General features: G+C 36.9%; 1 protein-coding gene across 8 annotated transcripts in view; it reads right to left on the minus strand.

Annotated features, from left to right (window-relative positions):
* KTN1 (kinectin 1) overlaps positions 1–17,592 on the minus strand; it is a 115,678-nt gene that overhangs the window by 77,869 nt on the left and 20,217 nt on the right. For all 8 annotated transcript variants that reach the window (XM_037155623.2, XM_053670036.1, XM_037155627.2 and 5 more), the window contains exons 2-3: positions 2,369–2,921; positions 757–906 (exon numbers count right to left, since the gene is read on the minus strand). In XM_037155623.2, coding sequence (XP_037011518.2) covers positions 757–906; positions 2,369–2,894 — 676 coding nt within the window. In that variant the 5' untranslated portion in view covers positions 2,895–2,921. The remainder of the gene's footprint in view (positions 1–756; positions 907–2,368; positions 2,922–17,592) is intronic.

A 17,592-nucleotide genomic window follows, 5' to 3' on the forward strand; every position in this document is an offset into this window, starting at 1 on the left:
AGCCCAGTATTATTTGATAATCACTGTTTAAATGACAAATTTCATAGCTAAATTTTTCCTGTATAATCCTGAACATATAAAAATACACCCTCATTTTTAATCAGCTGTTTCCCATGTACACATGCAAATTATATTCAGGAAATAATTGGGAATGTGAAGCAATGAAAGATAAAGCTAATGTCCTCAAACATAATACTTAAATGACATTAAAAAGTATAAGGGCCCTGGCTGGTGTGGCCCAGCAGACTGAGTACAGGCCTGCAAACTAAAGGGTTGCCAGTTCAATTCCCAGTCAGGGCACATGCCTGGGTTGCAGACCAGGTCCCCTGCTGGGGGCATGCGAGAGGCAACCACACATTAATGTTTCTATCCCTCTCTTTCTCCATCCCTTCTCCTTTCTCTAGAAATAAATAAAAAATATTTTTTTAAGTATAAGTATTTCAGGAATATTTTTCTTCTATAAAGTTTGTATGCTACTTACATTATTTTTAAAACTTAGTTAAGAATGAGAGAATATTTATAAATGCTTTATTGTACTTAAATTTCCAATACTTCTTGATTACAAACTCATACCCTGCCTATCAAAGTACTACAAAGCCACAAAATTAAAGAGAACCCAGGACTTCCATCAGCATTAAAGCTATTACAGTACATATGAAGCTGGGGATTAAAGAGCACATGAGGGCTCTCTGGTCCTTATCAGCATGTGCTTCTCTAGAATTAGTGTTTATAGAATAACATATCAACACATTTCACCATTTTCTGTCTTCTGCTTCTTTGATGAAACTTTCTTCTTTCCTTTTTCTTCTTTGATTAAACTTTCTTGTTTAGTCTCTTGGGGGAGGGGTAATGATTCTTGTTTTTTTGAAGGAGCCATGACAGTTTCCACCTTTTTATCCTGATCATCTTTATTAAAAATAAAAAAGCATCATATTAAAAATAAATCAAAACAATGACCACACCAGGAAAGACACAACTGTTAATGAAAATTCCCAGAACACTTTACCACTCAAATTTTAAACTCTGATATATAATCTTCTAATAACTAGTTATTCTAGCTTTCTTACTCTGCTATACCTATTCTTTAACTTGCTCCTTCTTTTATATCCCATATCTCAGCCACTCCCTAACATACTATTTATTCTGTGACTACCATAGCTTAAAATTCAATTTAACTTCAGAAAACAATAACCTTGTAACTAGTATCAAATACGGTCCCATGTAATCTGTACTCCCAAGTTCTGCCAAAGTATCCTTCTAAAACATAAATCTGACCATGTAAACTAATCTGCTTGAAAATCTTCAACAATGGCTAAAATATAATATCCCAGCTCTTTGGCACTATATACGAAAACCATCATGATCTAACCACTGCCTACCTTCTCAGCTTTGTTTCCTAACACTCTCTACTTCCTATTTCATGGTTCAGCAATACACTGTACTCTTACAACTTTGTGCCTTTACACACAATATTCTACCAATGTGGATGAGACCCCACTATTTGCTTGGTGACATGATTCACTCTGGAAGACCCAGCAAAGATACTCTCTCCTTTATAAAGCTTTTTGGCCCTGGTCCCCGTAAGTAGTAGCTGTTTGGGCTTCTGTGCTTCTGTACTTTATACATCTCTTCTATGTCACATTTTATTATTGGTTTGCATGTTCTTTGCCCCTCTTCTTGGAATACCCTATTCCCACGCCTTCCTGGCCACCCAAATAAACTAGTTAGTATTTACTCAATCTTTTAGACTGATTTCAGTCATTATATGATCTAAGTGGCCAATACAGAACTCTTATACTGGTTTAGATACACCTAGATCATTATATAAAACTTTTTATTTTATAATATTTATGTCTGTGTTTACAGTTAGCGTGTGAATACCTTGAAAATACACTATTCATCTCTGTAGTCCTAGAACTTAACATAATGCCTACCATAAAACAGATGTATACTGTTTGCAAAATCAGTCAAGGGTGAAAAGAGGTATCTGACTTATCTCTTCATCTTTCATTCCTACCAGTGATTAGAGAGTATTGGCTGAAGTAACGGTAAACTTTCTAACTGTGGGCACTTACAAGTCCTTAGTGGTGTTAGTAAAAGAGTTAATTTTGTATATTTCTTCTAAAGGTCTTTCCAATATTTGTAATATGAATTTTAATTATAAATGCAGTTTTATAACCAATGCTAATTATTTCCATCAGCACTAAATGTTAACAAAAGCAAACACACAATAAAAAGGATAATGACCTTGGCTTCAGGCTCAGTATTTAACATTCTGTGCACATACCTAATAAAGTATCAGAATTTCAAAATATAAAATTATTAAAACAAATAAAATCATTCAATAAAGTTAAATAGATTATAATACCGCTTCCATTTTTAGACTTCTTCTGCCCTGGTTTCTTCTTTGAAGCAACTGCTTCAGAGGGGGGGGTGGGCTGTACAGTAACTGGGACAGGTTCTACTTTTTTGCCTGGAATCTTTGATACATCACTTTCTTTGGTGACCTGCTCTTCAAGTACAGGCTTGTGTTTCTTTTCCTTTTTTTTCCTTTCTCTAACACTACTTGAGGTTTCAGCCACATTCAGTGCAACAGGTACAAGTTGCTCATCTTCTACAGCCAAGGCATCAGATAACTTAAAGTCCCTGGGTACACTTTCAGAATCGGATTCATGGAGGTTCCCATTCTGGATTTCTTTCTTTTTATTCTTTTTCTTTTCTGCTTTCTTTTTATCTGTTTTGGTAGGAATAAGTTTTTGTTCTCTCTTCTGTTTTGCAAGAACTTCATCATATAATGTTTCTTTCATGAAAAGCCAGAAGAAGAGGAAAATTACTGTAATAACTACTGAAGGAATAAGAACAATAAAATATGTTGACTCATAAAACTCCATCATGCTTCTGTTGATGCGATCCTATAAAACCTAAAAGGGGAAAGGAAAAAAAACCTGAGTTAGTCTTGTAAAAATTGAATACACAAAACGTCTGCTATTTCAAGAAGTATTTTAGATCTAACCTAATCTACAAATTTAAGCAGGTTAGTAGTTTAAATCACATACTTTATAAAATATACTATGAAGAAAACATGTGTAGTACTTAGAAAGGGTATCACATATCCTTCTATTTTTCAATCATGTGAGAAAAATAACTTTGACATTTCCCCCCCCAAAATATCCACTTTTGGCAATTAGTATTTTGCTTTTTATCATGAAATGTTGATAAATACTACTATATGTGGAAATAAAGAAGCATTAACTATTACCAACACACTGGATAGTCACTAAAAGTATCACACTCTTAATGGCAAAAAAAAAAAAAAAATAGAGGTGATTCATTTACAGTTGAGTCCATTTGCAAACTGCCAGCACCTTTATTCCAGCGACTAACAGCCTGATGATGTGGTGGGATACACGTCAAGAATATGAAAAAATATTAAGCCAAAATCTAAATGTTAGAATGGCCCTGGCTGGTGTTGCTCTGTTGGTTGTAATGTCATCCCATTAACCAAAAGGTCACAGGTTTGATTCCCAGTGAAGGCACATGCCTAGGCTGGGGTTCAGTCCAGGTTGGGGGTAAGTGTGAGAAGGAACCAATGGATGTGTCTCACATCGATGTTTCTCTTCCTCTCTCTCTCTCTCCCTTCCCCTTTGGCCAAAATCAATAAGCATGACTTCAGGTAAGGATAAAAAATACGTTACAGTGTATCATTTGGCATTAAAATAAATGATAAATTAGATGCTTTGCTTTTCTTGATTTTTTTCAAGGTACTCCTTACTGAAAACAAGCTGTACTGCAAAAACAAAACTGGCTATCACCATCCTTCCCAACCATTAAAAGAGGCTTTGCCTCATCAACAGAATATGGATCCTACTTTTAGATTAACCCAATAGCTTCAGAAAATAAAAGTGTGATCTGAATCTGCCTACCCAGATGTGCCTTGAATTATATCCCTCATGCAAAGGGTAGTTTCAGCTAAAATTAAACCTCAAAGTAAGAATGATTCTGATGTTTATAGTTTAGATATCAATATTCCTATAGACATGTATAAGCCACATAAAGTGGCTTATATTCTTGTAACTCATCTCAAATTTATTGTGGAAAAATGCAAAGTACATAACATAGATAAAATTAAATCCCATAATTAATGTTAACTTTTGCAATTTCAATGTACAAATAAGTCTGAGAGTTTTAAAGGTTTTTCAAACCTTTTCGCCACACCTAACTGGTGTGGCTAAAGCAAAAGTCCACTGATTCCATTCCTGGTCAAGGCACCTGTCTGGGTTGCAGGTTCAGTCCCCAGTCAGGGCACATTCAAGAGGCAATAATAAAGTGATGTTTCTCTCTTTTCACTTTCTCCCTCCTTCCCCCCTGTCTAAACAAAATCTTTTTTTAAAAAGTTTTTAGCCCTGGCTGGTATAGCTCAGTAGATTGAGTGCGGGCCTATGAACCAAAGGATCACAGTTCAATTCCCAGGCGGGGCACATGCCTGGGTTGCAGGCCAGTTCCCAGCAGGGGACAGATGAGAGGCAACCATACATTGATACTTCTCTCCCTCTCTCCTTCTCTTCCCCTCTAAAGATAAATAAATAAAATCGTAGAAAAAAAGAATCACCTATTTAAAAAAATAAAATAAAAAGTTTTAATTTTTGATCTGAAGACTTATACACAGATAATGATTTAAAAAACCAAATTCCACCTAAACAGAATAATCATTATTCTAAGCATTTTAGAATTACTTATCTCCTTTAAAGTTGGATAAATTTGAGTTTATCCAAAATAAGACTTCACCAGAACTATTTTAATAGGATTCATGAATTTTCCAAGACAAAATAAAGCTAGTCACCATTGTCTGTGTTAACTGCTGTATATTGATAATGTAATAAATTTAAGCTTATTAAGTTTAACTTTGTCTTTCAACTTATATGTCATTTAAAAATGCAGACATACTTTATTCAAATTACAGCAGGAATGGTCCAAGTCTGAAAATAGCAAGAAATGTAACCTGAGAAAACAGATGTCTATTAGGCACATTATTAACCCTTGTGATTGAAAGAACATTTGTTAACATCTTGCACTTGCATAAGCAGTTTTTAAATTTGCTTATCCTGGGCTTCTTAAGTTTTTTTTTTTAATTATTTTTCAAGTACATTTTTTTGTCTATTTCTCCCATCCCAGCCCCCCCCGCCCCATCTCCCCACCTCCTTCCCATTCCCCCCCCCCAGTCCTCATCCATGTGTCTTTCATACTTGTTCCTCAAAATTAAGATAAGTTTTTAACAAGTTGAAGGAGAATAGCAATCACTTACTAACAAAATACAGAAACAAATTTCATACAGAGCTGTTCTTTCCTGATAATTCATTAACTATGTAAGTTTTTAACTGATTAGACATATTTTACTAAGGAGTGCTTTTAGGGAGCAGAAACCACGTTTTATTTTGTTTTCTTCCTTGTCTGTTTGTTTTAACACTACTGAGTTCTGGCCAAGACAGCGGCACAGGTAGATACACTTCACTTCCCTGCACCACCAAAAGAAGGGTAACAACCAACTTAAAAACAAAAACAACCGGAACAGCCAGAAAATCAAACTGGATGAAAGTCCGGCAACCAAGAAGTTAAAGAAGGAACACTTATTTATCCAGAGCTGGTAGAAGGGGCACAGACGGGAAGCCAGGGTGGATGGGATGCATGACAGCTGGCAGACCTGGGTGAGCCAGGCAGTGGCTGGCAGACCAGAATATCCGACATTCAGGCACAGATAAGTCAAGGAGGAACGATGGGAGAGCAAGACAAACCACACAAACCAGGGTTCCAGTGCAGGATAAGAAAGCCTCGAAAGCCTCAAAAACCTCTGGCTGTAAATCCTGTGGGGTTGTGGCAGCAGGAGAAACTCCCAGTCTCACAGGAGAGCCTTTAGAGAGGCCCACTGATCCTAGAAAGTACATAAGCCCACCCACCTGGGAATCAGCACCTGAAAGGGCACAATCTGCTTGTGGGAAGTGAGGGAAGTGACAGAGAGTGGGGCAAGAGCCAAAAAAGTGGCACTCTTTCCTCTCTGACCCCTGCCCCATAAACAGTGCCACAACACAGTGACATGGTTTGCTCTGCTCTGGCAAATACCTAAGGCTCCACCCCTTTGTCCACTCACAGACAAAGAAATATGGCCCAAATGATGAATAGACCAAAACTCAAGAAAAAGAACTAAGCAAGGAGGAGAAAAGACAACCTATCAGATGCAGAGTTCAAAACACTGGTAATCAGGATACTCACCTAAATGTTTAAGTATGGTCATCAAAGGAAGACATGAAGGCTATACAAAGTGAAATAAAGGGAAATACACAGGGAACCAACAGTGAAGGGATGGAAACTAGGACTCCAATCAACAATCTGGAACAAAAGGAAGAAATAAACATCCAAATGAAACATAATGAAGAAATGAGAATTCAAAAAAATGCAGAGAGACTAAGGAACCTCTGGGACAATTTTAAATGTTCCAACATCCAAATCGTAGGGGTCCCAGAAGGAGAAGAGGAAAAGCAAGAAACTGAAAACCATATTTGAAAAAATAATGAAGGAGAACTTCCCCAGTCTGGTGAAGGAACTAAACATGAAAGTCCAGGACACTCAGAGGGGCCAAAGCTGTTGGATCCAAGAAGAAACAAACCAAGGCACATCATACTTAAATTACCCAAGATTAAAGATAAGAGAATCTTAAAAGCAGCAAGAGAAAAGGAGATAGTAACCTACAAAGGAGTTCCCATAAGACTATCAGCTGATTTCTCAAAAGAAACCTTACAGGCAAGAAAGGACTGGAAAGAAGTATTCAAAGTCATGAAAGGCAAGACCTGCACCCAAGATTACTCTACCCAGCAAAGCTATCATTTAGAATGGAAGGGCAGATAAAAGTGCTCCCCAGAAAAGGTCAAGTTAAAGGAGTTTGCCATCACCAAGCCCTTACTGTATGAAATGTTAAAGGGACTTATCTAAGAAAAAGAAGATGAAAACCATGAATAGTAAAATGACAGCAAAATTACAATATCAACAACTAGAACAGGAAAAGAATAACAGAAATAGAGATCACATGGAGGGTGATCAGTAGTGAGGGGGAGAATTGAGGGAAAAGGTACAGGGAATAAAAAGCATAAATGAATGGCAGGCACAAAATAGACAGGGGGAGGTTAATAGTATAGCAAATGGAGAAGCCAAAGAACTTATATGTACAACCCATGGACATGAACTAAGGGGCGGGAGGGTGGCATGCAGTGTGGAAGGAAATAAAGGGGATAAAATAATGGGACAACTATTATAGCATAATCAATAAAATATACTTTAAAAAAAATCACCATCCACAGATTACACAGGCTGTTCAAAGTGGATATATCCTGAGCAAAAATAAATGTTAAGATTCATGAAGCACTAAAATAAATTTAAAAGGGTGTTGACTTTTAACAAACACTCTGCCTTGGCTCCAGGGATTTCTTCTTATATGGCTTTAAGGTCCAAACTATTTGCATGATCTTGGAAATACTAAGCCAAAAAACTCTGGTCCCAAGCTGGAGGTACCCATAGTGCATGTAGCAAAAGCAAATGCACATCTTTTCTTCTGAAGATGAGAAGGTGAAAGCAGAGAAAAATGTTAAAAGATAACTAAAATAATCTAGGCAACAGATGACTAAAGCAAGTTGGTTACAAAGCAGGTAGTAAGAAGTACTCAAATTCTGGATATATTATGAAGGTAGAGACAGGATGCTTTGTGGGATGTGAGAGAACAAGCAAAGACAAAGACAACTCCAAAGCTTTTAGACTAAGCCAAAAACAATAATATTGTCCTTTACTGAGATGGAGGAAATGCGGAAAGGACATGGCTGGGGTAAAGACCAGGAATTAGGTTTTAGACAAGTGAAGATGTCCAGTAGACAGCTAAACAAAAGAATGCTTGGGCAGGTGAGACATGCAGACTAGAGGTATAAATTTAGAAGTATTCAGAACATGAATTCTCGTTAAAGCATGGATACAATCTTCAATAGAATGGGTATAAATACAGCCAAGGTCTCAAGACTGAGGCCCTGGGCAATTCAAGAAGATGACCAACTTATAAAGGACACCGAGAAGGAGAGGGAGAAAGAAAATAAGAAGCATGTTGCCGTGGTTGCTAAATGAATAAAGTGTATCAAGGAGAGATTGATCAACTACGTCACATGGTGTTAATAAATAAAGTACAATTAAAACTAGGCATTGACTGTTGGATTTAGCAAAGTAGACATTATTAGTGACCTTGACCTAAATAACTGAGTGCTGATGATCAAATCCTGATTGAAATGAATTCAGAAGTTACACACAACATTTTGGAGGAAGACTTGCTGTAAAGAAATGAGAGAAATTAAGTGGAAGCTAGAAGGAAATATGAGGTTGAGAGTTTGGCTTTTAAAGATGAGAGAAACTATGTAACATGTTAACATGCTGACAAACACGGTCCAGCAGAAAAGGAAAGAGTGATGAAGCAGGAGCATGAGGAGCAATGTTTTCAAATGGCAAGAGGAACAGAATTTGTTCACAAGTAGAGACTAGCCTTAAATGGAGGCAGACATTTACAGAAACATATGGAAGGAAGAAAGCAGAAGCTTTCTTCCTCCGAAAGAAAGTAAGGAGGTAGATAAGGCGTAAATTTTATAAAAATTGTCTTCCTAATGCTATTTTCTTAGTGGAATGTGACACAAAGTATTAGTCCTGAGTTGGGTGAAAAATGTGGTGTTGGAGGTCATATAAAACACCTTGTAATTATTATGCTGTTAATATTATTCTTTACGAATTGTGTTCATTTTGAATCTTCATTTATATTTAAAACTTTCAATTGAAAATGCAAGATGCTTGTAGTGTTCCACAAATAGATTCATGTATAATCTAGCTGAGGAAGCAAGTACATAGTATCTATAAACCAGGAGGGGGAAAAAAACCCTAACCTAAGCCTCAATGTGGTCCTGATCTTCCAGCTCAAGTACCATCCCTACAGCTACTTTTCCTTCTCCTAAAATTCTAAAGCCCTTATTCTCTCCATACACATTCACAGAATTCTGAGATAGGAGGAAGTCTAACAATTACTGAAAAGTACTAAAGTGTAATAAAGATAAAAGAACAGACAATAATGGTACTCAAAATCTAAAATGGATCCAAATAGATTTTTAATATTTAGTTAATTGTAAATTAGTTCAAATCAACAGAGGAAAGGCTGAATCATTCAAATAAAAAAAAAATCCACAGAGACCAAGTTTTAAACATAAAAAAACATATAAAGTACTTGAAGAAAACACTAAATAGACTCTTATTTTGTACAGTTATATATGCTTAAAAGTTTACAAGCATATTATATCTGCAATAACAATTTTTAAAAATTTGATTCTGTAAGTCAGTAAGAAAAAGACACCAATGAGAAAATCAGACTAATCAATTTCTTTAAATAACCATCAAAATTTAAAAACTCATCTAAATTCCAATTCTCTACTCAGTCACTATACCAAAACTATAATGGCCCCTGAATCCACAATATAATTAAAAAATTATCTTTTAAAATGAGAGGGAAAAGATTCAAAGTAATCAAAAGACAAGACGACCTAATACATCAAACATTGAGGTGTCTGACATGGTAACTCATTTACAACAGCTTTCCTAAAATTAACTTGAGAGGTTACACTGAAATCTCAAAGCTGTGGTGCAATTTTGCCTTTTAAACTGCAACACATAGTTATTTCTGTGACTCACAGCTTATTACCACACTCCTTAAGATATTTCAGCAACAGCCATTCTAAAGTACTGCTACTATTATCAAAATCTGAAACAAATCCAACTAAAACCAGAATGACTAGAGAAATTTAATTTCTCCACTTGGTATTACATCACAACAACTTTATTTTTTAATTTAGTTTATTTATCCTTTAAATTCGATAAATCAGTTTGAACAGATTCTCCAACAAATTGAAAAGGTAGCTGCTGAAAGTTACACCAATCTTTCACACTTTTGTTTACCCATCCATCAAGCCCAAACCAGTCCTTTTTCTCAGGGAAAGACATTACTCATTTAACAACACCTCCACAGTAGTCTTATTAACCCCGATAAATTTAATTAAGAAAAACACCTCCACATGAGATAATCTAGTTAAAAACTTATTTTTTAAGGAAACCAATTTATAATTAGACAAATTTAAAATTTTTTAAATTAATATTTTATTGATCATGCTATTACAATTGTCCCAATTTTGTCCCTTTTACCCCCTCCATCAAGCCCCCCCACTCCGTCAGGCAATCCCCACACTGTTGTCCAAGTCCATGGGTTATGCATGTATGTTCTTTGGCTACTATGTCTTATGCTGTACTTTATATCCCCATAATTATTCTGTAACTAATAATTCGTACCCCTTAATACCTTCACCTGTTTACCCATCCCTGCAACTCCCCTCTTATCTGGCAACCATCAAAACGCTCCCTATATCTCTCATTTGTTTTGTTCTGCTTATTTTGTTTTTTTGATTCAGTTGTAAATAGATATGTATTTATTGCCATTTTATTGTTCATAGTTTTGAACTTCTTAAAAACCCTTTTTAACATTTAATATAATGCTGGTATGTGCTGAATTCCTTTGGTCCTGTCTTATCTGGAAAGCTCTTTATCTGCCCTTCAATTCTAAATGATAGATTTGCTGGATAGAATAATCTAAGTTGTAGGTCCTCACTTTTATCACCTTGAATACTTCTTGCCAGTCTCTTCAGCCTGCAAAGTTTTTTGAGAAGTCAGCTGACAGACTCAGAGGAGCGACGTATGTTAATTAAGTGCTTTTTTCTTGCTGCTTTTAAGATTCTGTCTTTAACCTTTTGCATTTTAATTATGATGCATCTTGCTGTGGGCCTCTCTGAGTTCACCTTGTTCAGGACTCCTGGCACTTCCTGGACTTGTATGTCTATTACTTGCACCAAGTTATGAAGTTTTGTCCTTATTTTTTTTTAATAAGTTTCCAATTTCTTGCTCTCTTCTCCCTCCAGCACCCCTATGCTGCAAATGTTGTCCGGGAGACTCCGTACACTATCCTCCTCGTTATTTTTTTTATTCTCTTTCCTTTTTCCTATTCTGAATGGTTTTTTGCTTCCCTATATTCCAAATCACTGTTTTGATTCTTGACTCTATCCATTCTATTGTTGATTCCCTGTTAATTAATCTGTAATTAGTGTATCCTTCGTTTATGACTGGATCTTTTGTATGCTGTTAAGGGTCTCTCACTAAGTTCCTTAAGCACCCTCATAACCAGTGTTTTGAACTCTGCCTCTAGTAGTTTGCATGTCTCCATGTTTATTACTTTTTCTGGAGTTCTGTTCTTTAATTTAGGGCCTATTTCTTCATCTCATTTTGACAGCCTCCCTCTGTTTGTTTCTATGTATTAGATAGAGTTGCTACATCTCCCATGCCTGGTAGAATGGCCTAATGTAGTGGTGCCTTATACGCTCCAATGGCACAACCTCTCCTATTACCCAATATGAGTACTTGAGGTGAAGCCACTGTGTAAGCTATGTACACCCTCCTGCTGTAGTTGAACCTTGACTGCTGTTGGCACATCCAAGATCAGCCACCACCTGTGTTCTCTCTGGGACCACACGGCATGAGCTACAAGGCAACCTGCGAATAGCTGCTACTTGTGCTGGGCTTGGAGGTACCCAGGCAAGGCCAAGTGGTGAACCAATCAATACTGGCTGCTCCTAGTGCCAGGCCTGGGGGCAACTGAGCGAGAGGTTGGGGCTCACTGAAGCCAGATCTGCTTGTTTAGAGAGAATTTAGGAAAATCTGAAGCATATAAGCCACCTGAATGGAAAAGCCACTCAAAACAGTTTGGGTGGGCCTGAAAGTTATGGGGTGGGGCCTCAGAGAATCAGCAGGATGGGGCAAACAGTGTGAGCCAGGTTGACGGAGACTCATAAACAGCACCCCCTGCTGGCTCTGTGGCTCTGTTGGGGGAGGGCTCAGAAAAGAAACAGTGGCCTCTGCCAGTACTTCTGTCTGGGAGAAAGCTGCACCCATTCTCACCTTGATTCTGGACAGTTCACTTCCTCCCCATATGTTTCTAATGCCTTTCAATCTGCTGCCCCTACACTGGAGCTCAGAGGGAGTGAGTATGACTGTGTGAGTGGGCCCTTTAAGAGGAACTGCCAGGGAGTCCAGCAGTTTCTGTCTTCCACAGCCTCAATCCTCACTGGTTATCACAGCCAGAAGCTATGGAGAATTTCTCTTCCTGGCACTGAAACCCTTAAGCTGGGGGACCTAGTGTAGGACAAGGACCCTTCACTCCTGAAATAGCCCTCCCAATTTTTATCTGCCACAAATGGGTGTGAAACCAGGCCATCCTGTATATCTGCCCATCCCACCAGTCTACACGTAGTTTCTTCTTTAACTCCACAATTGTCAGACTTCCATTCGGCTCAATTCCTGATGTTTCTGAATGATGGTTGTTTTATAGTTTAGTTGTAACTTTGATGTGGTTGTGCAAAGAGGCTAGCCATGTCTACCTACACTGCCATCTTGACCAGAAGTCCAAAATTAAAAGTTTTAAAACCAAAAACTGAAGACATTTTACATACCCAGTATTTCAAATCAATACATAAGTTTCCAGTGATAAGAGTAAATCATATATTCAAAAATTAACATCAGAACATGCAACTCACACCAATAATACAGTAACTATAAAACAGCTATACCACATACAGAAGACTTTCTCCCCTTAAAATTTATAATCTTGACCTACCTTTACTTTTCATAAGAATACTAGGTTGCAAAGGGCCAACTACTCCTACTAGTCATCCAAGGACTGGACCCGATGGTCAGGGAGCCTATGCCTGAAAACCAGGAACGTGCACCTTCCATAGCCCCTTTTATATCTTTAGAAAAGACATGTCAGAACATTCTAGTTTTGATCTAAAATCTTACCTCTCTGTAACTTCTCCCTGTGGCCCTATATCTTTCCTAACCTCATCAAGTCTATCCAGTCCCACTACCATGAGGTAGTCCTAATAAGTGGTGTCTGTTATCTGTTAAATTTTCCAGAAACAGAAAACCTACTTCAAAATCAGTTATTCCTTAGGAAAGTTTGGCTTGAATGTTAAAGTGGAACATAACAGGCTGATAAAATAACTCTTAGATGCATCACCTTAAGTCACTCAACAATGAAAGTACTAAAATGATAAAATGTTGTATTTATTCTTTTTTATTTCCAGAAAAGACATCATACTTAAAAATATCATTCACATACTAAACATAAAATGAAAATGACAAGCCAAGAATGTCCAATATTATTCCAAAAGACCAAGGGAACTAATGAAAAAGCTTCACTTACAAAACAAGAATTTTAAAAACTTGCCCAAGAACAGTCAAATAAACACAAAAAAAATAGCCACAAATGCATAGGAAAATTTATGTTTATCATCAATGGCCCATTTCAAATCAACAGTAAAAAACTAACAGATTATTTAAGAGGTAGTACTGGCACAAATGATGGCCATTTGGGGGTGGAGAAGTGGGGAGAAATTAAGCCCCTACTTCAACTATATATGAATCAAAGTTTTATTTTAGGCAAAAAATAATTAACCTAAAAAAAAGACAAATGTAGTTGCCTTTACTTACAAATATCAGTTATAATGTGAGAAAAGATGAACCCAAAAGGAAAGTGATTGAAGGACATGGGTAAAAGGTTCCCAGACGGGGTGGGGGGAAGATAACCTGTATGTACTTTCTCGTGAAAATTCAGTCACATTAAAAAAATTAAAAGTGTGCTACCTCTCTCCACTTCATTTTGGCAGAACAAGAACATGTGTGAATGAGATTACAAGGGGCAGGAGGAAAGACTGGAGATAATGTATATGTTCATTATCTTGACTGTGGTGATAGTTTCACCAGTATGCCGGTGTGTCAAAATGTATCATACTGTACGTTTCAATATGCCAATCACACCTCGATAAAGTTGTCTAAAAAAAAAAAATCAGGCATAGCCCAGAGTGAAAATCAATATTCTCTCTCCTACAGTGTTAGTTTGACTGACTATAATGACTAAAATCTATTTAGAAATTTGGACAAATCTTAAAGTATAAAAATACTAAACACTACTTTTCTCGTAGTTTATTCCACAGATATAATCGCACAAACACAAAGATATAATAAAAATATTTTTAGCCTTGGCCAGTGCAGCTCAGTTGGTTGGAGCAATGTCCTAAAACCAAAAGTTCATGCGTTCAATTCCCCATCAGGGAACATGCCTAAGTTGTGGGTTCAATCCCCAGTCTGGGCACATTCGATCCCTAGTCCCAGTGTATATGGGAAGGCAACCAATCAATGCTTCTCCCTCACATCAACTTCTCTCTCCCTTCTCTCTCTCTAAAAGCAACTTTTTAAAAATGCCCACTTTTAGCATTGTAACTTTATAAAACTAGTAAGAACCCTGACCAGCGTGGCCTGGTTGGTTGAACATTCTCCAGCAGAGTGAAAGATCACTGGTTCCTCTGCTGGTCAGGGCACATGCCTGGGTTGCAGGTTCAGTGCCCGGTTGGAGCACATATGAGAGGCAACCAATCAGTGTTTTTCTCTCACATTAATGTTTCTCTCCCTTTCTTTCCTCCCTTCCCTGCCCTCACCCTAAAAAATAAAATCTTTTTTTTAAATGAAACAAATAAAACTAGAAAAAGCCATGTCCAACATTAGGAAAATGACTAGTTAAGCTTGCTGTAGAACTTTACATGTAACATGGGAAATACTTAAAAAATATTGTAGCCCTGGCTGGCGTAGCTCAGTGGATTGAGCACGGGCCTGCAAACCAAAGGGTCGCCAGTTCAATTCCCAGTCTAGGGCACATGCCTGGGTTGCAGGCCAGGTCCCTAGTGGGGAGCATATGAAAGGCAACCTCGCATTGATGTTTCTTTCCCTCTCTTTCTCCCTCCTTTCCCCTCTCTAAAAATAGATGAATAAATCTTTTTTTAAAGTGTTGTAAATAAACCAAAATATATAAAAAGCAAGTTGCAAAACAGTATAAAAAGAAAATTTTGCTTTATGCGACAATCATGCTCATATATACTTTAAAAACTCCTGGAAGACACAGTGGAAACCATTAATTCCATGGTGACTTCTAGGTACTTTTCTTGGTAACTTTTTACCTTTTGTATTTCAGAATGTTTACATATTCCTACCATGCACATATATTACTATTGTTTAAATTTAGCCTATTATATTTTAAACTTATAAATTAAATCATGACTTTTAAAGACTAATTTGAGAAATCCACTTCTAGCAATATGAGCAAAAATTCTTCCAAATAATCAGAAATGGAGATCACACAGAGGGTTATCAGTGGGAAGGAGGATGGGGAAAAGGCACAGGGATTAAGAAGCACAAATTGGAAGGTTCAAAACAGACAGGGGGAGGTTAAGAACAGTACAGGAAATGGAGAAGCCAAAGAACTTATACGTACGACCCATGGACATGAACTAAGGCATGGGGGGAATGCAAGTGGGAGGGAAGGTGCAGGGCAAAGGAAAATTGGGGGTGGGGGCACAACTGTAATGGCATAATCAATAAAACCTATTTTTAAAAAGACAGAAACAAAACAAAACAACAGCAAACTTAGAGAGGCACACAGCAGATAGGTGATTGATTACCAGCAGGGTATTGGGGGGTAGAGGGAAGATGAAACAGATACAGGGGCTTGACTGTGTGGTAATGAATGGAAACTAGACTTTTGGTGGTGAGCATGATGTAGTACACATACAGATGTCAATTTATAATGCTGTACACCTTAAACTTACACAGTATTATAAACCAACATTACCTCAACAAAAAATTTAAAAGACTGTTTTGCTTTAAATAGGTGAGTTTTCTGAAAATTAAAGTGTTAATGGCCGTTTAAGGCTAAGACAGGAGACACTGGGCTGAGGACATGGAAATGAGACAGGTACATAAAACTGAGACTTTTCTTTTTTTTTTTTTTTTTAAATTTTTTTTTTAAAGATTTTATTTATTTAATTTTAGAGTGGGGAAGGGAGAGAGAAAGAGAGGGAAAGAAACATCAATGTGTGGCTGCCTCTCACATGACCCCCACTGGGGACCTGGCCTGCAACCCAGGCATGTGCCCTGACTGGGAATCAAACCGGCAGCTTTTTGGTTCACAGGCCCACGCTCAATCCACTGAGCTATGACAGCCAGGGCAAACTGAGACTTTTCAAGGGGCCCAGTCAGCAAAGGATAAACTAAGGAAAAAAGAAGCCCCCATGTGACACCAAGAAAAGCAAATGTTTGTCTGCTTTTCCTACCACCTAAAAGCTAGACAAAAATTTTCATTAAGATTTTATCACAGGTTCTGAGATTGGCATCTATAATAGTTTCTGCCAGCACAGAATACCCCAACCCCTTATAACAAAAATATTAACACAATCTTTGAGACCTATAATTTTATTAATCAATGGCGATCCAATAAATGCAATGAAAAATAAATAAAGATGAGCAATGTAAAAAATATTAACACAAAAACAGCTCCAAAGTCTTATACACCATATAAGTCTCTGGAGAAAAATTCCTTCTACCCAGTCTAGCCTGCACAGAACAGTATTTGCAGACTCACTCTTGCTGAAGGTGAACTTACAACAAAAAATTGAAAAAAGAAAACAACCCAAACAGATACCAACAAGGACTACATCCCCAAGAAAACCAAAAAGAATAATGTAAGAGACTATAAAAAATAATTTTCCAGCTATTAGAAGCATAAAAGAAATCACACACATGAAAAAATACAACTCATACAAATACAAGACCAAAGCAACTAAGAGTTGAAGAAACTAAGTTGAGCATTCACACACACATGCACATACACGAACACACAGATATTAAAAACTAAATGCACTATCATACACAGTTGAAGAATCATCAGAAAGAAAGATCTGATTCAAAACTGACACTTCAGCACAAGAGAATATATTAGGGAAACATGAGAGAAAAATTAGTAGACATGAAGGAGAGAATAAAATGGTTCAATGAAGTCAAATGGAAATCTGAGGAGAGAAAAGAACCATGAAAGAAAATATTTGATGAAATAACAGCTGAGAATTTTCAAAAAACTGTTGAAAGATACAAGTCTTCTAATTCCAGAATGGCGACAAAATGTGGACATAATAAATGAAAAGAAAAATATCTAAACCTATGTGTAGTAAAACTGTGTAACTCAAAAGATACAATGCAGTTCTTAAAAGCAACACAGAAAAAATTACCTATGAAATTACACTTACATATTACTCAGCAATAGAAGCCCAAGGATAATGGAATAAAATCTCCATAGAAACAACGACCATTAACACAGAATTCCAAATCCAGCTAAACATTGGAATATGCACTTTTCAGAAGCAAATAATGTCTGTCGGCCATGTGCAACAAAACTAATTGTTAAGGTTAGCGAATAATAAAAAATACTTTATCTGAAATTTAGTAATCCAGAATGTAGCTTTTGTAAATGAGCGATATTTTTCCCAAAAAGAATAGGACTGACTGACTGTATTATAAAACTCTTTTATTAGGGATTAGAGCTGACCTTTT

The sequence above is a fragment of the Artibeus jamaicensis genome, unplaced genomic scaffold, assembly GCF_021234435.1.
Source record: "Artibeus jamaicensis isolate MK-2021 breed Jamaican fruit bat unplaced genomic scaffold, CSHL_Jam_final contig_548, whole genome shotgun sequence".
Taxonomy (NCBI): Eukaryota; Metazoa; Chordata; class Mammalia; order Chiroptera; family Phyllostomidae; genus Artibeus; species Artibeus jamaicensis.